At 43.9% G+C, this 22,035-nt stretch overlaps 3 protein-coding genes and 1 long non-coding RNA gene across 5 annotated transcripts; 3 read left to right on the top strand and 1 right to left on the bottom strand.

Moving 5' to 3' along the window:
- Positions 1 to 7,841: 7,841 nt before the first annotated feature.
- On the top strand, positions 7,842 to 8,936 carry LOC116936267. The gene has a single exon (XM_032943430.2). It carries the CDS (start codon positions 7,842 to 7,844, stop codon positions 8,934 to 8,936), a length of 1,095 nt encoding a protein of 364 aa, XP_032799321.2.
- A 361-nt stretch (positions 8,937 to 9,297) lies between these two features.
- On the top strand, positions 9,298 to 10,536 carry LOC123475586. Its single transcript, XM_045178461.1, has one exon. The coding sequence runs from the start codon at positions 9,298 to 9,300 to the stop codon at positions 10,534 to 10,536; it is 1,239 nt and encodes a 412-aa protein (XP_045034396.1).
- An 8,129-nt stretch (positions 10,537 to 18,665) lies between these two features.
- Positions 18,666 to 20,257, top strand: LOC123475438 (lys-63-specific deubiquitinase BRCC36-like). Of its 2 annotated transcripts, XM_045178081.1 has the most exons (8): positions 18,669 to 18,876; positions 18,960 to 19,056; positions 19,119 to 19,267; positions 19,331 to 19,362; positions 19,463 to 19,519; positions 19,597 to 19,713; positions 19,784 to 19,883; positions 19,956 to 20,257. In XM_045178081.1, the coding sequence occupies exons 1-8, from the start codon at positions 18,777 to 18,779 to the stop codon at positions 20,099 to 20,101; spliced, it is 798 nt and encodes a 265-aa protein (XP_045034016.1). In that variant the 5' UTR covers positions 18,669 to 18,776; the 3' UTR covers positions 20,102 to 20,257. The 2 variants fall into 2 exon arrangements, with proteins under 2 accessions (XP_045034015.1, XP_045034016.1); XM_045178080.1 differs by having other exon boundaries at positions 18,666 to 18,876; positions 19,784 to 20,257.
- On the bottom strand, positions 20,199 to 21,109 carry LOC123475439. Its single transcript, XR_006650480.1, has 4 exons — positions 20,846 to 21,109; positions 20,647 to 20,766; positions 20,474 to 20,593; positions 20,199 to 20,420 (listed from the first exon to the last, which is right to left on the bottom strand). It is a non-coding gene; the product is annotated as an uncharacterized LOC123475439 (long non-coding RNA).
- Between the last annotated feature and the right edge of the window lie 926 nt (positions 21,110 to 22,035).

Genomic DNA, 22,035 nt, shown 5'->3' with positions numbered 1-22,035 from the left:
TTTTTTGATTTTAATCCCTAATTTAATATCAAATAAAAACCCAAGACTTAATTGGATTAGTTTACTTTTTAATAGAAGTTTTGCTAAAAAGTCTGTTCGACTTTTGATTTCTTACAAAATCCATATTTATTTAAAACTATAATAACAGGTTCCTTTAGATTTCTTAAGTTGGATTAAATCTTTTTATTTCTGAGTATTCTGACTGACAATGGTGAAAAGAGCAAAAAAAAAAAGAGTTAGCCACAATTCATCATTTGTGTTTGACAGGAGTCACAGGACTCATAAGTTTCATATTTCGCTGACGAAATCACGAAATTTTTCAATCTAATAAAACGGTAAAGAGTAAATGTCTGGTCTTACAGAGGATCAAGTGCAGAGTCTGCAGACGACAAGAAAGGTAAATACTAAACAGTGGCTGGGTGGTACAGGAAAAAAAATTCTAAATTGGAAAAAAATCCGAAACAAATCTTTATAAAGGATTTGGATTTGATTTGAAAAAAATCCGGGTTTTTTTTGTGGGGATCAAATCCGATCCAAATCCAAGCCATTGAAAAATAAGGCAAATCCAAATCCCTTAAAAATCCGGGAGGATTTGGATTTGATTGGATTTGGATTTGATTTGAAAAAAATCCGAAACACTGACTAGAAGTTAAAAATTTTATTAAAATAATCATTTTCGTTTATGGGAAACAAACAGGCTTACACATAAACTTCTTCGTCGTCTTCTTTGTAGGTTTAAAATTCTAATTGAAGTAGCGTCTGAGCTCGATTTATCTCCGCTTCAGTGTCCAGCCATGACAACCTAAACATGGGGTTGGATATGGCAGCCAATCTTAATGCGTTTTCCCAGAACATGTGATGGAACCTAAATTTGAAACATTTAGTAAATTATAATAGAAAAAATTCTATATGTTATCAAATACCTTGTATGTATAGCATTCAAAACTCCAACGATGAGTGGCTTACAATACACAATGGACGACTTGTGTTTCAAAGATTCCAAATTAGCCCTTAAGAGTGAAATTGTCGGCAATAAAAACCCCATGCCGAAGTTTTTATCGCCCTGCAGTATATCCAAAGCTTTGGTGACTGACTTCATTATTTTTACGTACTCTTTCATGTATGATTCTTCTTCGTGTTTGAAATATGGTATCTTCAGCTCATCGAATAATTTCCGCATTGCTTTCGTTTTTTTAAAACAAACGAACGACGCAAGCAATGGCAAAATACCATGTGTTCCATCGGCTTCGATGGAAGTATGTTCTTCGTATATTCATCTGGGTTGATGATCCTAAAAAACCCCAGCCTAGATTCATCGAGTATCGATGGTAAAGAGTACCGTTCGGGTTGTCATGCAGCCCGTTCATTCTCAAGGCTGTTATCCTCAAACACCTGAAAGGGTATCATCATTCACCTCACAAGGTCACGCGCGGAAAGAAGAATAGAAGATCGAGACGACATCTACGCCAGCGCCAAAATTATTGTTACGCTTAGATTTTTTCTCTGTCAACGGTGTTTTTGTAATTGGTATATAAGGGGCTGAAATAGGCCTCATTAATACACACTATTTTTCCACCGATTTCCTGTCTTGTCTCGTCAATTGGTAATTATTAAGTTTTCCATTGTTGGCTTTGTTGTACTCGTCCCGGCTGTTGCTGTTGGTTTGCCGCCATTACTGCTTGTTACTCGTTTCCGCCATTGCTGCTTGTTCACTCGTTGCCACCATCGCTGCTTGTTAACTCGTTGTCGCTGTTGCTGCTATTCCAGCTCCATCCGCGCCTTTTTTCAACGCTGCCACCTCCGGAATCCCTAGCCAATCCTGCAATTCAAGACTTCAAAAGTAGACATTATTATTCTAAACTTCCCTTGATCTTTAGTTATTGTTGTTGTGTCGCGGCAATAACCGCCATATTTTTTCCCTCCTTTACGGCAACTTCTTCGTGATACTGTCACCCTATAAGGTGACGGGTTGGCCAATACACAGAAATATATACGCTGTCACTTCGGTGCTAGGCCAGAAAAGAATATAAAACAGAAACGCTGACACTCCGGTGTTAGGCCTAAAAAGAAAAAACAAAATTAGATAAAAAATATACTTTGAGAAATTTCCTGAGTCAGCAGTCTCCGACATAAAGGTTCAGTAATCTTTAAATGGTCCTTCGAACGAATTTATTTTTTCTTTAGTGGCAGAACAGAGCCAAAAATCAGTATACAACTTCTTCCAGAACTTACTCGACACAGACGTCAGAAGTTACACGCTCTGGAAGGAGCTCGAGAAAACGCTGCCTAAAGGGGTATTCAGAAAGCTACGGTTGCCGGAACCCTTCCCCGAGCAACGGAAACCGGACAACAAACGGCCAAATCCGTACTCGAGGCCGGCGCCAGAACCGCAGGACGCCGTACCGTTGCTAAGCCCGGAAGAGAAAAAGCTCCTGGAGGAGTTGACTACCACCCGAACAACCCCGGCAGCGGTGATCGATGCAGCCCAGGCATCCGTCCAGGAGGCAGAGAGAAAAGCCAAAAACATCCTAGAGGCCTCTGTCGGAAATTCCGACGGACGAAGCTCACAGCCATCGTCCGGGTACCAACCCTTTGGCCGAAGAAGGCTAGACTCAGACGAGTCACCCTCGGTGGAGTGCCGCGCTACCGAGGGTAAGGAAGTCCATTAGCGGAAGCAAGTGACTTAAGACGGCCTACGGCTCGCAAGAGCCGTAGTATGGAGGCTGGAGCTCGAGACAGTGATATTGGAATTAGCTGAGTGCTTTTCCATATATATGGAGACACCTGTTGAGGGTGAAAGGAACGACGAGGGTTGAACTCATTGAGGCGGAGCCTGCAGAGTTCATCCCGCCAGAATATAGGTTAAAGTTCCCGCAGGGTTATCGAGAAGTTTACTGATCGATAGCCGGCAATCATCAGCAGCGGTGCCCTCTATTCCTGGATCAGACGACCCAACAAATTAGACAACGGTGTAGTTTTTCTGTGTATATAAGGGGCCGTCGTGCCATGCTAATACACTCACTTTCTCACCGAATTACTTGTGTGCAGTCTTTGTTTCCTGCTCCAGTAATTTGTCTTGTAAGGTTTTCAGATCCCTCGCCGCCGCCTTCCTCAAGCTTGCCAGCCGCCGCCTCAGACGTGCCAGCCCGCGAAAGAAGCAGCCCTCGAGACTTCTCCTCCAACCGCGAAAGAGTAATACTCAGCGGCAGTGAACGCTGTTAAGTCCGATAAGGCTTAACAGGAGCGACCGTGCTACTAGCCCGACAAGGCGAACTAGCCATCGCAGGACTCATCGACGCAAGCCCGATAAAGGCGAACGTTGTGGTCGTTAAAACAAGTGTTACGGCACTAGATAAAAGTTACCCAAAGGAAAGGTATACAGTCTGGCAGGCTCACCCCCGTAAGTCCCGACTAACCTTCTGCGCCAGCAGTAAACTGGCCCTGCGGGATAAACAATCCTGAAATTGGTCCTTCGAACCGGAGATCCCGGTGGTTAATTTTTCAAAGTTCGAAAAAGATTTTTTCGGACTCTGAAAAAATTCAGGACTCAGCCGAAAAATAATATTTTTCAGCTGGGACTTAGAAAATTTTTCAATTTATTAGTTAAGAACTTAGAAAATTTTTCCTGATAAGTACTTAGAAAAAAAAATCATCATCAAACTAAAATTTTTCTCCTTTTCTGTTTACAGTGTCGGACAACATCCGTACGCCCGCCGAAGACTCCGTCTACCGCCGGTTCGAGCAAGCGCTCGAGACAAACAATCTCCATTCACTGTGGGTTGGACTAGACCGGGTGGTGCCGCGAGAAGTCTTCCGTCGGTTGGGCTTAAGGGAACCATTCCCTCGTCCCACCACCGCTCCACCCAAGGCAAAACCTTCCACCTCATCAAGCCGCTTTGCCCCATACGCCCGGCCGGCGGACACCGACCTAAAATTTCTAAACGAAAAGGAGCGCGCCGAGTTGGAGTCGGTCCAAAAGTTCAAAGAGGAGCACGCTTTGGCCATACTTATAGCCCAGAGAAAAGAGAAGGAGGCCGCCGAGACGGCCCTATACCTTCAGCAGACCTGCCTATTGAGGCGGGAAAAAGAAGCGCTGCTTCAAAGGGAGGAAGAACTCACCAAAAGCTCCGCAGCCCGGAGACTCGCTGCCAAGAATCCCGAGCCTTACGTCCCGTCGCCAATCGTCAGACCGGCGAATCTACTCGCAATCCAGCCGCTCCCGGAGGTACCTGCTCTGCCCGGGCCATCTACTCCGGCTCCCGAAGCTCCACCAGTAACCCCGGCGCGGTCCTCCAAGTCTTCCAAATCATCTAAGTCCTCGTCAAAAGCGAGGACAGAGGCGCCCGGGGAAACGCCTAAATCCAGCAAGGCGGGCCGGAGTAGGACGTCCTCGTCAGAGAAGGTACTGAGCAAACAGTTCAGGAAGCACGGGATTCACACTTCGGAAGACGAAGACGCCGTGCTGAAGTCCCCGACAAGCCCTTATTCGGCTTAAAAAACTTGTTCCGCTTCGGCGAAAAATCTTGTTATCGTTGTTGTTTGTTGACGGAAAATAAAGTATTTTGAAACCGAGCTATTGTGTCTTAACTGACTTAAATTCTTCGGTAAAAATAAAAAGAAACGAAAAGGAAAAATGGCAGAAGCAACAAAGTCAGGCAAAACCCGAGCGGCAGTGGTCGCGGAGGTCTCTGACGAGCGTTTTTCGCTGCAAGAAATATCTTTGGATGAGGCGAAGAACGATATCGCCAGCCTAAACGGTTGGATCGAAAGAGTCGACGCCAAGTTCACGCAGAAATGCCAACGGTTGAACCAAGAAGTTCAGACCGCGATTGGTAGACAAGACGTTACGCTGGCGACTTTCGATGGAAGGATACGAGCGCTCGAGATGGAAGTTCGCCGCCTTGGCGTGTTACTTCCACAACTAGAATTGCAGATCCAACAGAGGCAGTCGGCGGCGATAGATACCGCATTAAAAACGTGAGAGAAGAGATGTTCAATCAATGGTCGGACATGCACTGTTCGTTACAAAAAATAGCCGCATTCGAGTCCTCCAAAGCGATGAAAAAACACAAGGACGATATCCTTATTGAGCTGAGGAGAACTCGAATAGTAGAGCAAGAGGAGACCCCCGCGACGGGGGGACACTCCTCGACGGAGACGGTGAAAGTGAGAAGTCGCCACACAAGTGGCGCATCGATAGTAAACGTCTCCTGTGATACCAGGGACGATTTGACGCAGGAAAGAGACACCCTGATGGGAGAGCTGATGGGTGCCGGACATATTGTGAGGACGTCGAAAGACAAGAAAGAACGCCGAGTGAATACACTCAAGGCAAAGTCAAGATATGACAGAGTGGCGGAACTGACACGGAAGCTAGCTGGAATCTCGACGGCGGAAGAGAGGACAAGTGACCGCGAGCAGCTAGACGTGGCGCTGGGTGAAATAGCGGTGCTGGAACAGTTGGCGGAGTCTCCTAAAAGAGACTCCCCACCAACAACCACGACACTCGTGAACCGTCCAGCGCTACCCCTTCCGGTGTTTAGCGGAGATATTGCAGCGTGGGGGAGTTGGCAAGCCGCCTGGGCGACTTACGACGACGACAACACGCTGACAAATGAGCAGAAATATCAGTACCTTCGGGGCTGTTTGAAAGGAAAGGCGGCCGATGCGATTTCGTACCTGCAATACGGGGCGAATCAATATCGCAAGGCCATGGAATTGTTGACGGAAAGATTTGGAGACCAAGAGAGGCTGAAAAAGCACTACTTGGCGGAACTTAAAGCGATGGCAAACACTCGACTGAGCGAGACTTCCGCTCTGTCGCAGTGGCAAAAACTCCATGACGGGCTGGCTAATAGCGTCGCGGCGCTTAACAGCCTTGGAGTAGATACAAGGACTCACCAATCCTATCTCGTCCCGGACCTACTGGCGGCCTTTCCAAGGGCGCTGGTTAGCCGGTGGAGAGACAGGTGGGAGGACGATGAGCCGACGTTCTCGAAGATCTTGAAGGCCCTGCAAAGGGAAATAAGACTTAGGGAAGAAGACGAGACGTCGGCGACAAGTGGTAGCGGGAAGCCCGTGCTAGAGTCGGCCGCTACCACGGCAAATAATGGAAACAGAGGCCTGGCATGCCTATTCTGCCAAAGGATACATTTGCATCATAACTGCAACCAAGGGTCGTCAGCTCAGAGAAGAGCGACGGCAGAAAAAGAAGGTCGGTGCCTGAAGTGTCTGGCCCGATCACATCGGACGGAACATTGCATATCGCGAATTCCGTGCCGACACTGCGGAAGCACGGAACATAGCCCTGTTGTATGCGTGGCTAGACCACGAGGCGGCGGTTATGCGCCAGCTCCCGCAGGAAACAGAGGATTCTCCCCTCAAAGAGCTCCAAAGGTGGTGACAATAGACACCACCACGTTGACGATTTCCACAAGATCGAAGACGGGAGTACTGCCCACCTTCACGGCCTACCTTAAAGGGAAAGCCGGAGACCGGGTAAAGATAGTCGGATTAATTGACTCTGGGAGCGAGAGAACGTTCGTCCGCCAGGACACGGCGACCAGAGTCGGAGCGGAAAAAATAAGGGCTGAATACCTGGCGGTCAACGGGTTCGGAGACCAGAACAAGGCGAGTAAAAACCATGCGGTGTTCGGACTCAGACTCGCGGGACTTAGCCAGGATGCACCAGATATAAAGATCGAAGAGATTGCGAGGAAGTTTCTCGCAAACGCAAAGAAAGTCACCCCGACGGATTTCTCGAAAGGCCTGATAGGCCAGGGGAAGGACTTAGCCGATGACCGGTACATCACCGGTCAGCAAGGCAATCAGTTTGATCTCATCGTCGGCTGCGATTTCATCTGGTCGATAATGCAGCACAAGACCATCCCAGGCGCAAATGGGCTGGTCGCATGTGCAAGCAAAGTCGGCTGGCTGATCTTCGGTACGATAGATGAAAAAAGTAAGGCGGAAGAACAAGTTTTAACCGCAGCAATAGACGTGAAAAAACCGATGACGGACTTCAAAGAATTTTGGAGTCTTGAACATATGGGGATAACCCCACAAGTAAAGCAGAACCCGCATTCTTGGAGGCCTATCAGGAGACGATTCTGCGGGCAGACGATGGGCGTTACAAAGTGTTGTTCCCCATCAAGATCGGCCATCGCAGAATTGAATCCAACCGGAACATCGCAATGATACGGCTGCAAGGGCTGCTGGGCAAGACCCAACCGGAAGATAAGCTGAAATACCACGAGATATTTCAGCAATATATCAGGGACGGATTCATCGAAGAAGCCGACCGAGGATTCAACGGTGACTGCACATACTTACCTCACCGACCGGTGATTAAAAATAGCGCGGAAACCACGAAAATTCGGCCGGTGTTCGATGGATCAGCACATATGAAGGAAAGACCTAGCATCAACGATGCTTTAGAAATTGGGCCGAATCTAAACCCGGAAGTGTTGGCGGTCTTGTTGCGTTTCCGACAGAATCGGATAGCCTAGACCGCCGATATAACTCAGGCGTTTCTCCAAGTCGAGATCCGCCCGGAGCACGGGCAATCGATAAGGTTCATCTGGGTCGATGATCCTAACAAATCCCAGCCTAAATTCATCGAGTATCGATGGAAAAGAGTACCGTTCGGGCTGTCATGCAGCCCGTTCATTCTCAAGGCTGTTATCCTCAAACACCTGAAAGGGTTTGAAGGAATATACCCCGAGACAGTGCGGCAGCTACAACAGCAGTTGTACGTTGACGACTGGCTAGGGGGGGAGACAAATGTGGATGAAGCGGAGAAGCGTATTCGCGAAGCGATTACGATCTTCAAAGCCGCAAAGATGGAGTTGTGCAAATGGACCTCCAATAGTGCAGAGTTGATTAAGAGACTGCCGGAGGTCCAATTCAAAGAGACGGTCACAAACGTGACAGCTGAGGGCAAGTCAGCCACGAAAGCCTTAGGGGTGATCTGGGATCCCGCGTCGGACAAATTCAGGTTTGATCCGGCGCAGGTACTCAGAGAAGCCCGCGAAATTGGTGACAGACCCACCAAACGGAAGCTTTTCAGCCTGGCACTGAAGATCTTTGACCCTTTGGGTCTCATCGCTCCGGTGACGTTGGTGGGGAAACTCATCATGCAAAAGGTGTGGTTGGCGGGCTCAGGATGGGATGAGCCCATTCCAATCGAGGTGATACCTCATTGGAAAACATTCATTGATGGAATAACAGAGCTGAGGAATACCTGTCAACCCCGATGGTCGGGAGATCATGAAGGGAGACTCCATCTTTTCTGCGACGCAAGTAACGACGCCTACAGTGTGGTGGCGTACTTGCAGAGAATCGATGGGGAAGACCCAGTGATGCTGTGCAGCAAAACGAGAGTAGCGCCGGACCCTAAGAAATCAGTCTCGATCCCGAGGCTGGAGCTTCTGAGTGGGTTACTGGCTGCGAGGCTCGGGAGCTACGTCGAGAAAGCGACGGAAACAGTCATCAAGAGAAAACTTCTGTGGACCGACTCGGCGATAGCCTTCTGGTGGATGAAGGGCGAGGCTGGTCGGTGGAAGCAGTTTGTTTACAATAGGGTGACAGAGATAAGACAGACAGTGGAAACTGAAGAAATCAGGCACTGCCCAGGGTTACAAAACCCGGCGGTCGTAGCATCCAGAGGAGCTACGGCCGCGCAGTTAAACGCACAAAAGAGTTGGTGGACTGGCCCATCTTGGATGGGGAAAGAGAAGGAGTGGCCCCAGTCACCAAGCTCAGCGACCGAGCTCCAATTACAGGAGGTCTCGGTCGAAGAAAAGACAGTCGAAGTAACGCAATGCGCGATATCAATCGAAGCAAAGTGGTACGAAAGATTCAGCTCCATGCGAGTCATGGTAAGAGTCTTGGCCACGATGCTAAGGGCGATAAGAAAAATTCAAAGGCCAAGATAGTCCGGAAAGCCCGGCTGCAACGGTCAGACATCGGGGAAGAAGGTTTAAATTCCCCGTGTTGACAACAGAAGAGACTCGAGAGGCAACGATCGAGCTCTACAAAGAAGCCCAGGCGACTCACTACGGAGCAGTGGTGAAGAGCTTTAAAGCTGGGAAAACAGAAGTCCCACATGAGTTGAGGAAACTCGGCCTCGTGTGGGACAGCAAAGACGGGTTAATCAGGTGTCGAGGCCGGCATCTAAATTGGATGGAATACAATAAAAAAGCAGCGCTCATTCTGCTACCGGCCGAACACATCATAACAAGGAGACTAATTGATCAAACGCATCTTCGGTTGAAACATACCGGAGTGAAAACCATGATGGGGGCACTCAGAACGGATTTCTGGATTCCGAAGATGCGGCAGACCATCAAAAAAGAGACAAACAAGTGCACGAGATGCCAGAGAATGGACTCGAGACACTTCGATGAAATACCGGCGCCCCTACCGTTGGACCGCCTGCAAATGTCGAATCCGTTCACGATAACGGGGGTAGATTTCGCAGGCCCGTTCCCAGTAGAGTCGCCGGCAAATAGCGGTCACAAGACGAAAGTATACGTGTGTCTCTTCACCTGCGCCGTAACTAGAGCCGTTCATCTCGAAGTTACGACCGACCAGGAGATCTCCACGTTTATCTTCGCGCTAAGACGATTCTTTGCACGGAGAGAGTACCCAAGGACGCTCTACTCCGATAACGCAGGAACGTTTACGCTGGCCGCTAAGTACCTCAGAGCAGCGTACAGAGACAGCAGAGTGTTTAACACCCTGGTTGATCTCAACATAAAGTGGAGGTTCTCGCCGAGTTTGGCCCCTTGGTGGGGCGGATTCTGGGAGAGGATGGTGCAGACCGTTAAACGGCTGCTATATAAAACATACGGAAGTGATTGTATGGAATACGATCTATTCCAAACGGTGTTGACGGAGATCGAAGATACCATCAACACCAGACCGTTGACATACGTGGCAGAAGACGATACGGAGCCGCTAACACCCAAGCAATTGGTCACAGGCTACCGACAACAGCAGCATCACCCGGTCAATGACGAGGAGAGAGAATACTCGGACCGGGTGACACTGACAAAGAGAGAGAGGCTCAGGAGAAACCTAGTCGCTCAATGGTGGAAAGATTTCTACACGGAATATGTGATGGATCTGGAGCAGTTTCACTGTCCAACTCCAGGTCATACGAAAGAAATTGAGCTGGGACAAGTCGTGTTAATTCACGACGAGTCAGCCAAAAGAACGAGATGGAAGTCCGGGAGAGTAGTTAAACTAATCCCCGGCAATGATGGAAAGACCAGGCGTGTGAACGTCTTGATCGCAGATAAATTCAGAGGAAAAGGGTCGACCATGATAACGAGAGACCCAAAGAGTTTATATCCGTTGGAGCTCCACGCGGGCCAGATAGACGATGACCATCGGAACACAGGACCCTACGAAGACAGTGAGCTTTCGTCAACTCAGTTAGACCAAGGTCCAACGGGGGGAGTGTCGGAAATTCCGACGGACGAAGCTCACAGCCATCGTCCGGGTACCAACCCTTTGGCCGAAGAAGGCTAGACTCAGACGAGTCACCCTCGGTGGAGTGCCGCGCTACCGAGGGTAAGGAAGTCCATTAGCGGAAGCAAGTCACTTAAGACGGCCTACGGCTCGCAAGAGCCGTAGTATGGAGGCTGGAGCTCGAGACAGTGATATTGGAATTAGCTGAGTGCTTTTCCATATATATGGAGACACCTGTTGAGGGTGAAAGGAACGACGAGGGTTGAACTCATTGAGGCGGAGCCTGCAGAGTTCATCCCGCCAGAATATAGGTTAAAGTTCCCGCAGGGTTATCGAGAAGTTTACTGATCGATAGCCGGCAATCATCAGCAGCGGTGCCCTCTATTCCTGGATCGGACGACCCAACAAATTAGACAACGGTGTAGTTTTTCTGTGTATATAAGGGGCCGTCGTGCCATGCTAATACACTCACTTTCTCACCGAATTACTTGTGTGCAGTCTTTGTTTCCTGCTCCAGTAATTTGTCTTGTAAGGTTTTCAGATCCCTCGCCGCCACCTTCCTCAAGCTTGCCAGCCGCCGCCTCAGACGTGCCAGCCCGCGAAAGAAGCAGCCCTCGAGACTTCTCCTCCAACCGCGAAAGAGTAATACTCAGCGGCAGTGAACGCTGTTAAGTCCGATAAGGCTTAACAGGAGCGACCGTGCTACTAGCCCGACAAGGCGAACTAGCCATCGCAGGACTCATCGACGCAAGCCCGATAAAGGCGAACGTTGTGGTCGTTAAAACAAGTGTTACGGCACTAGATAAAAGTTACCCAAAGGAAAGGTATAGAGTCTGGCAGGCTCACCCCCGTAAGTCCCAACTGACCTTCTGCGCCAGCAGTAAACTGGCCCTGCGGGATAAACAATCCTGAAAGCCTCCTTGATCAGAAAAGAGCGTGAAAAGCTGCGACTAAGAGAAGAAGCTCTAGCTGCGGCGACCAAGAAGTCAATGGTTCAAACCCCATCAGAGCCACAACCAGGGACATCCAAACAAAGGCCCACCCTACTGGAGAAAATTAACCAAGAAATTCGGGCGCAGACAATCCCTAAACCTCTGCCAGTAGAGGTCCGTTCAATCGCCTCAACTCCTAGACGACGCTATAGCAGGATCGTCCCAGCTGAAAAAATCAATAAAAGATTGGAGAGAAGAAAGAAAGAAAAGTCCAGAAAGCCCGGTTGCAACGGTCAGACACCGGGGGAGCAAGTTGAAGTTCCCCGTGTAGACCACAGATGAAACTCGAGAGGCAACGCTCGAGCTTTACAAAGAAGCCCAGGCGACTCACTACGGAGCAGTGGTGAAGAGCTTTAAAGCTGGGAAAACAGAGGTCCCACATGAGTTGAGAAAACTCGGTCTCATGTGGGACGACAAAGACGTCTTCCAAATCGCGCAGTAGCTCGTCACGGTCGAGGACGGAGGCGCCCGGGGAGACACCTAAAACCAGCAAGGAGGGCCGAGGCAGGACGTCCTCGTCGGAGAAGGTGCTTGCAAAGCAGTTTAAGAAACACGGGATCAACACCTCTGATGACGAGGAGGCGGTGTTCAAATCCGCCACTAGCCCGTATTCGGCCTAGCAACTCTGTACACTCGCTGTTATTACTTTTTGTTGTTGAACGCAAATAAAATATTTTTCAACCGATTTATCGCGTCTTAACTGACTCTATTCTTCGGTAAAAGAAAAGGATAAAAGAAAATGACGGAATCGAGATCAGGCAAAACCCAAGCGGCAGTGGTCACGGAGGTGTCTGAAGATCGATTCTCGTTACAAGAAGTAGCATTAGACGAAGCGAAAAATGACATCGCCAGCCTTAACGGGTGGGTCGAAAGAGTCGGTATTTAAAATATTTAATTCAAATTATAAAAGTAGAATGTTATTGTTGTAAACTGAATATCAGTGTCCATCTCAGCAGTGTTAAGAGTCCATTCCTAAAAGTAATAAAGTGTGGAAGTCAGAAATGAACACAAAGAAAACTCGAAAGAACATTTTTCAAAATGTAAAACAAAATTTATATTAACAATAGTAATCTTTAAATGGTCCTTCGAACGAATTTATTTTTTCTTTAGTGGCAGAACAGAGCCAAAAATCAGTATACAACTTCTTCCAGAACTTACTCGACACAGACGTCAGAAGTTACACGCTCTGGAAGGAGCTCGAGAAAACGCTGCCTAAAGGGGTATTCAGAAAGCTACGGTTGCCGGAACCCTTCCGCGAGCAACGGAAACCGGACAACAAACGGCCAAATCCATACTCGAGGCCGGCGCCAGACCCGCAGGACGCCGTACCGTTGCTAAGCCCGGAAGAGAAAAAGCTCCTGGAGGAGTTGACTACCACCCGAACAACCCAGGCAGCAGTGATCGCTGCAGCCCAGGCATCCGCCCAGGAGGCAGAGAGAAAAGCCAAAAACATCCTAGAGGCCTCCTTGATCAGAAAAGAGCGTGAAAAGCTGCGACTAAGAGAAGAAGCTCTAGCTGCGGCGACCAAGAAGTCAATGGTTCAAACCCCATCAGAGCCACAACCAGGGACATCCAAACAAAGGCCCACCCTACTGGAGAAAATTAACCAAGAAATTCGGGCGCAGACAATCCCTAAACCTCTGCCAGTAGAGGTCCGTTCAGTCGCCTCAACTCCTAGACGACGCTATAGCAGGATCGTCCTTGCTGAAAAAATAAATAAAAGATTGGAGAGAAGAAAGAAAGAAAAGTCCGGAAAGCCCGGTTGCAACGGTCAGACACCGGGGGAGAAAGTTGAAGTTCCCCGTGTAGACCACAGATGAAACTCGAGAGGCAACGCTCGAGCTTTACAAAGAAGCCCAGGCGACTCACTACGGAGCAGTGGTGAAGAGCTTTAAAGCTGGGAAAACAGAGGTCCCACATGAGTTGAGAAAACTCGGTCTCATGTGGGACGACAAAGACGTCTTCCAAATCACGCAGTAGCTCGTCACGGTCGAGGACGGAGGCGCCCGGGGAGACACCTAAAACCAGCAAGGAGGGCCGAGGCAGGACGTCCTCGTCGGAGAAGGTGCTTGCAAAGCAGTTTAAGAAACACGGGATCAACACCTCTGATGACAAGGAGGCGGTGTTCAAATCCCCCACTAGCCCGTATTCGGTCTAGCAACTCTGTACACTCGCTGTTATTACTTTTTGTTGTTGAACGCAAATAAAATAATTTTCAACCGATTTATCGCGTCTTAACTGACTCTATTCTTCGGTAAAAGAAAAGGATAAAAGAAAATGACGGAATCGAGATCAGGCAAAACACGAGCGGCAGTGGTCACGGAGGTGTCTGAAGATCGATTCTCGTTACAAGAAGTAGCATTAGACGAAGCGAAAAATGACATCGCCAGCCTTAACGGGTGGGTCGAAAGAGTCGGTATTTAAAATATTTAATTCAAATTATAAAAGTAGAATGTTATTGTTGTAAACTGAATATCAGTGTCCATCTCAGCAGTGTTAAGAGTCCATTCCTAAAAGTAATAAAGTGTGGAAGTCAGAAATGAACACAAAGAAAACTCGAAAGAACATTTTTCAAAATGTAAAACAAAATTTATATTAACAATTCTCCACAGAATGAAATATTTTGCAACTTTGCAACGTAATGCTCTTAGTAACGGTTGGACTTCACAATGCCACGGTACATTCAGAACGTCGAAGAAAATACTGACAGTGACGAATACGCAGATTTTGAAGTGGATTTAGTTTTAGGAAGGAGTTAAGTTTTTTAGATTACTTTTATTGCAAATTCATTGCAAATTCGGTTCTAATTAATGTTTTTTTAAATTATTTTAGAGATTTAAGGTACCCAAATGGACGCCAGTCGGTCCAGTACCTATTGCATTACGTAGGTTATGAAGAGCCAGAATGGACCGACTGGGCCAATTGTGGTAATTGTAGAAGTTTAATTCTCAGTTACTTAAGGTAAATTCATTTTATTTACTAATGATTATTTAAAAAAAACGATAATCAATGTATTGTTAATAGGGATCGTCGTAGACAAGAAACAAACGTTGAGGCTGGGCTGGCTGGTGAGGCTAATCCTGCTGGTCATGCGGAGCCGGCCATGGAGATTGAACCGGTCGTTGACGCTGAGTTGGACGGCCAAGCTTTGCTGTATTGTGAAGTTTTGCTGGCTGACGAGGCTGATCCGCCCGGGAAGGCTGATATGGCTGGAAAGGCTGAGCCGGCCGGGGAGGCTAAGCCGGCTGGTGAGGCAGTGCTGACCGAGACTCCTCAAAAGGTGCCTCCTCAATCCATTACTCCGCTGCCTCCGCCGTCCATTCCTGTGCCTTCTGGTGGATCCTCCACCATGAAAATGATATGGAAGAAGAGGGTGAAAAAAAAGAACATTTTATCGAAAATGAAATCACGTAAGTATTTTTAATACTAAGATTTTTTATAGCTAAATTAAATATTTTTTTTTGCAGTGCTTAAAAAAGGGCCATGTAATGAAAGTTTGTCCCAACAAACAGGAAGAGAAATTTAAAATGTTTTCTCGTAAATTTTTCTTTTTTTCTTGTTTTGTTCCTAGAAAAATTCATGGCATTGAATTTACATGGGTAAGTCTTAAGAAAAATGGATCTTTCACATGCACTACAATTTCTTCAAGATGCCGTTAATGGCTTCATGGTTTTCAGATATTTAAGATTAGATTAAGATCTTACTACACTTTAAGATGTTTTATGCAAAACATATTAAAAGCGTTCCAAGCATTTGCCTCGGGAGTTAATCCTCTGACTCCCCATTCCCCAAAAGGTTACCCCGAAAAAAACCTGCAAAAAAGCCAGAAAAAGTAATTGAAAAACGCTGTAGAAGTTGAACTTATATTATTTCTCATCCAAAAATAAACCGACAGCCATAGTAAAATCTGATTTCCGAATTTTATTTTTATTAACAAGAAAATTTAACGTCCAAAAACACACATTTCTGAATAACTTATTTTGGTATTAACAATTACGGCAAAAATTATACATTACAAATCCTGTGTTCCATCTGGGATGGATAAACTGGCCTTTACAAACTTTACTTTATCGATAAGTATTTTTTTATGACAACATTAGAAGCGAAATGATCTTCGTTTACGCCCCAATGCTTAATTCGCATAAGAGACGTAACAGTCACATTATTGAGCGAATTACGGTGATCCGTTTTGATTAGTTTAAACGCACTAAATTATCTTTCAGCAGTTGCATTGCTGAATGGCATCGAGAAAAGAAAAGAAATACAAAAGCTGCAATTGGGATCTCTTGGCTTGCCATCGAGTTTTTGAGATAACACCCTTTTTCTCAAAATAATTAACACTCTCGGCTCATCTTCGAATGCTGAAAAATAAAGATAAAGAAGAGTGTGGTGTAAGAAATCAAGGGAATCACTAATATTTTAATTACTTCATGAAATTAAATCGTATATTATAATAGACACAGACAGGAAACTCGAGCACTTGACACTGTGACACAATCAGACAAACAAACAAGAAACAAGAACAGGCTAGCTGTTCTATGCTGCTTTTCTATTTGCAGTGTTGTGTCGAATAACGAAAAAAAATTCTTCTGTTTGCGAATAACGAATAAAAACGACTTTTTATTCGCGAATACGAATAATATTCGAATAACGAATAAATTTTCGAATAAAAATGGAATTTAGGCTACTAAAAATAGAAAATATTTGTACTTAACATCAATCAAAATGAGATTTTTGGCCAAACAAAAATAAAATTACTTATTCGAAATTGTATTCGAAATTATACAACTTGAAGTTACAACGAATAAGGATAACGAATACGAATAAGGAAATTTTTTGTTCGACGAATAGTGAATAAAATTTCGAATTTTTGCGTTATTCTATTCGAAATTTTATTCGAAAGTTTTATTCGACAGAACACTGGTTTCAGTTCTTAAACTTTTAGGGTTTTTACCCCATTTGTGGGGTTTTTTTATTAATTTTTTACAACTTGAGGGTTCAAAAACATTTTTGATTTTCCAACATTTAAGGGTTTTTTATAAGGTTTTTAAAATAATTTGTAAAAAAATGATTGGCCGCTCTGGTGCTTCCTGTCTACATAAACACAAACGCACGTAGACTTACAGACGACAAAAAATTAAACAGTCGAGTCCAGTCAAAAGCCCTAATCAATAATAGTACTATTAATTTACTTAATGAATCACTGGCATAGCTGGTTACGTTAATAAAGCTACCAACATTTAGTTGTTGGAAAAGGAAGCAGGTAAAACATTTATAGTTTCATGCCGATGAGATTATCTTAATTTATAAAGAAAAGCTTTTATGGAAAGGAAAGAAAGAACGAATGAAACTGTAGCAATGACGGGATGTCGATGATTTTTGTAAAATTAGCGAGGCATATTATGCTTTAAAATGGTAGGTATTTACTTAATAATTAATATTATTAAATATTTATTAGAAAGCACCCAATAGCACACTAAAAACCGTTTGGCTAGGGCTTTCGACTCGACTCGACTGTTAGATCTTTTGTCGTCTGTCAGTCTGCGTTTTTTGTGTTTGTATAGACAGGCAGCGCCAGAGCGGCCAATCATTTTTTTAAAGATTATTTTTAAAAACCTTATAAAACACCCTTAAATGTTGGAAAATCCCAAACTGTTTGAACCCTCAAGTTGTAAAAAAATTGTTAAAAAAAACCCTCAAATGCGGTAAAAACCCTAAAAGTGGAAGAATTGAAACTGACGAACGCGTTGGAAAAAAAACGTTTCCCTGCCCCTATACCAACACTGATGGGCTGCAACTTCAACATCCCTAAACACACACAAGGATTAATAGCTAAACAGCTATTTACCTTCCTCATAGAAATACAATTAATTGAAAGAATCTAAATCCTCTGATAAGCACAAAAAAAACACAAAAACACACCCACCCTCCTATTATCCCAAATTTTGTTTGAAAAAACGTAAATGTAAATAAACAGAAACAGTGGTGTGTAAGGGCTCCACCAGATGGCCCGTAAACTGCAACCAGTGGCAAACAGCTATGGCCAGTGACGGGCCACGATAAAATGCGGACGCGGACAGGAGAAACTGCGGACTTTCTCCTGCGGACTGACCCAAAATTTTTTGACAGATTTTTCGTGGACTTAGGGATAAAATGCGGACCGTTTCGTACATGAAGCGATTGAAAGTGCGGACCGGACAGGATAAACTGCGGACTGGTATCTGCGGACTCCATGCCCATATCTGATATTAAATTTCAAACTAAAAATAGTATTTGAAAGTCAACATATGCATTATTCAAAATATGAAAGTAAAGGACAGTTTATATAACATGGTTACTTCTTAACTAGGTAAACTCTTGGTACAACAATGCAAATAAAACATGTAATAAACTTAAAAGGATTTGGGGTATTTCCAAGGGGTTTTTAAAAACTCCTGAAAGGCATAATGCTCTTCTTTTGGAAGACATTCCTTGTGGTACCAGTCTTTGCAAAGTTTGGTACCACATTGCCGCCTTCTGAAGGACGATTTAACTGCGCTACGGTTGTCTAATTCAAATTCTTAGTTGTGCATCAAAGAAAATAGAATATAGAGCAAGGGCGAAGCGCGTACCCCCTACTGTTTTACGAGCGCACCTTACTATTTTAAGAGAGAAATTGCGGCTGGCGGCCATGTTTGTATCTCGATACAAACATGGCTTCTAGCCACAAAAGCTATCTTAAAACCATATGGTGCGTTCGTAAAACAAAGGGGCTACGCGCTTCGCTCTTGCTCTATAATGGATTTGGCCTATAGGAAATAAATAAATAAAATAGTCAGCTGCTAAGAGCTGTGCGCATTTTTATTTTTATTCATTGGAATTGTTGCATGCATACATATTTTTTTAAAGCAACAGTTATCGAACAACAGCCAATGCATTGCAAAAATAAGGTTGATCTGTCTTGACTAGAGTAAATTCAATGCCTGTAAAAACAAGTCAAATTTTGCTGCTATATATATTATGACATTTTAATGTTAAATACTATTATGAAATGAAGACTATAATTACCGATTTTCTGCCTTACCAACGCATAGACATGTCTATATGGAATGCTGTAACCCCGTATAATACGCGGACTGCGGACAGCTACCCTGTGGAGAAACTGCGGACTGCTGTCAAAAATTTTTGGCCAGTCCGTAGGTGAAAGTTCGCAGTTTCTCCTGTCCGCAGTCCGCGTCCGCATTTTATCATGGCCCGCCAGTGACACCTAAATACAAAAAAACAAACAAAAAAAACGTGTTTTCAACTAGAGAACAGGAGATAGTCAAAATGCCAATTAAAGAAGTTTTTGTAGAAACAGATGTGTACCTTACTTGTTTAAGTCATGCCCTATCCACAGAGAAAGAAGAGGTTATGGGACTGCTGTTAGGTAGGTTGTCAAGAAAGATACAGCTGACCCAAGAATACCTACAGAGTAGCAAAACTTTGGTGTAATATAAAAAACTGTTTTAGGTCACGTAGATCAACGTCTCGATTTATCAGTTCAAGCGGGTGGTTCGTATGGACAATCATTTATTGAAAATGTAATCATTCTTCAAAGAAGTGTCCGGTATGCATAATGAAATAGGCCTAAACGAAGAATATGCTTTAAAATTTTTCTGTGATTATCAGTCAAGCTGATCGAGTTGAAATATCTCCCTTGCAATTGTCTGCAGCTGCTCAAGAAGCTGAAAAACTATCAATTGAGCTTGGTAAACCAATTAGGGTACTTGGATGGTACCACTCACATCCACATATTACTGTTCAGCCATCACATGTTGGTAGGAAGGTGTTGCTTGAACTTTTGTAGCTTGAAACTAAATATTAACCTCTGTACTTTCTAGATATGCAAACACAGTCCAATTACCAAGCCATGGTAAGGGCATCTCATTTCTAAAAACAATCCCTTAATGCATTTATGAATTTATTTACTTTTTGCATTTGCATTTAATTGACAAACTTGTGTTTGGTATTAGGATCCTGACTTTGTAGGATTAATATTATCAGTTTTTCAACAAGAAAATAATGAAAAGGCAAGTGTTTCATCAATCATCATATTTTGGTTGGACCTAAAACAAAGATTTTATATTCTAACACACTGTTTTCATAGTTTGCCAATTCTTCACTGATTTGCTTCCAAGCAGTAAATATTGACGGTGTTTTGAGAAGTCGAGAAATTGTGCTGAGTATTTCTCCCCCGGAATCTGCCGCAGGGCGTGAAATCAAAGTATAGATGTGTAGACCAGTTAAGAGACTACTTTTTTCTTAATGTTTTGCAAATGGTTTATTGATTTCAGACATTAGCAAAAATTCCATTAATTTTGTTAAGTGAAGAGAGAGAACATGTGGATAAATGCTCCTCTAGTGACTTGGTTTCTAAAGTACAGAACAAAGCAGGTATGTATGCAGTTCAGCAGCTTAGTTGTTATAAAGGTATTCAATTAATTTCATCAATTTCAAATATTATAGTATTTACGCAAGCAATTTGTCAACTACTTCAATGTTGCGAAATGCCCTGCGTCAGTGCAGTTCTCGCTTATGAACAATCTTTGTTAAACAATTTATATCGTTTACAGTTAGTAAAGCAAAGTTTTGATAATCTAACTAAATGTTAGTGATGCTATCAATGATTACGGAGAATATCGATGGTTCAAAATAACCACTAAGGTTGCTTGCAGGCGATGAAGATCGATAATTGGAACATATATCTTGTTTATAGTAAAAGCCCACTGTATTGTCAATAACCCAATTAAAACAGAAGCACAAACTAATGAACATGCATTTTACTTAACAACTTAACATTATTGTGCTTACAGTGGATGTTGGAGGATAAGTACAATGAGAGATGGTGATAAGCTCTAGTTGTTGACATCTTGATTGTCCAGTCCCATTTGAGAATGGTGGTTTGGTGGACTGTGTACTCAAGTTTCTTGCCTAAACAAAATGAATCAGTAAACAGCATTACATATAAATAGTACTGCGCTTACAGTGGATGTTGGAGTATCAGTACAATTAGCAATGGTGAAAGTCAGTGGATGTTGAGATCTTGATTTTCCATTGACATCAGAGAAAGGTGAGTTGGATGACTATGTACTCAAGTTACTTGCCTAAAAAAGATGAATTAGTGAATAGCATTACATATAGATAAGACTGCACTTACAGTGTATGTAGTTGGAGTATGAGTACGATTAGAGTTGACAGGCTCTAGTTGTTGAGATCTTGATTGTCCATTCAAATAAAAGAACAATGTGTTGTTTGACTGATTATCTAACACAGTTTTCTAAGAAGTAAAAAATGATCAATTACAAGATGTGAATGAAGTATTTCATGACATGTTACTATTTCTAAAAAATACTTACATTTTTAGCAACTTCAAATATGGTAGGCGCAGTGTTTTGAAAAAGTTTTTTTTTTTTCATTTACTTATCTCTTTTCCAAATGTAACCTACGAATTCGTAAACATTTAAGTAGCTTAAAATGCTTCGAAAATCCAGTTACAGAACTGTTGGATCATTGAGCATATCATTGAGCTGTGGCTCAATGAATTCTCGTCTTTTGGCCATAGACAACGAAGTGGAAGACCACGAAGGGGGCCATAAGGCTGAGAGGACGGTAGGTAGCGATGCGCGTGAGATGCCGCATAGTGGCGCTGAGTCCGCTAAGATAATAATTTTGGGGTTTCCCTACTGATCCAAATTCACACACCGTAATTTTTAATTAAATCATGCACGGTATCACTTTGGTATGCACATGTAAATTAAGCACAAAAATTCAGCATATCGTGTGAATTATTTTATATTTTTAGTGGTTGGGTAACCTACTTTCATAAAATGTTTTATTTTTCCCCATTTCCCGAGACAAAATTTTTTTTTTTTTCGAATTTTCGAGATAGGGAAAATGGGGGAAAATAAAACATTTTATGGACGTAGGTTACCCAACCACTAAAAATATGAAATAATTCACACGATATGCTGAATTTTTGTGCTTAATTTACATGTGCGTACCAAAGTGATACCGTGCATGATTTAATTAAAAATTACGGTGTGTGAAGCATTGGATCAGTAGGGAAACCCAAAATTATTATCTTAGCGGACTCAGCGCCACTATGCGGCATCTCACGCGCATCGCTACAGAGGGATATAGGCGTTAGCGGTCTTCCACTTCGTTGTCTATGTTTTGGCCATGAAAAAAAAAGTTTTGGTTTGTTTTTCCCATAGACCAAGATCGGATGCTGAGTTGCCAAGGCTGAATTCCGACCTGGGGTATTTTTCCTCTCGGGCCCTATAGGAGGGAAATGAAAAATAATATATTTAATTAAGTTGTAGTTAGTTTTATTACAAAATCTTTTGGAATCGTGTACTATACCTCTGTGCTGATATAATACAAAAAATTTTATCTCCAAAAAAGCTGTTATTTTTCCAGGAAACTTTTTGAAAGGTACTTGTTTACCTTTCCACAACACCCCCCCCCCCTCCCCGTATTACAACTGTAGAACAAGAAGCAGACGTTTTTCTAAGTAAATTTCTTTTTCCTTATGAATAAATCCTTT

The sequence above is a fragment of the Daphnia magna genome, linkage group LG8, assembly GCF_020631705.1.
Source record: "Daphnia magna isolate NIES linkage group LG8, ASM2063170v1.1, whole genome shotgun sequence".
In the NCBI taxonomy this organism is placed as follows: Eukaryota; Metazoa; Arthropoda; class Branchiopoda; order Diplostraca; family Daphniidae; genus Daphnia; species Daphnia magna.
Note: the sequence above shows the minus strand (reverse complement) of the source record. Positions and strands in the feature narration are given on the sequence as shown.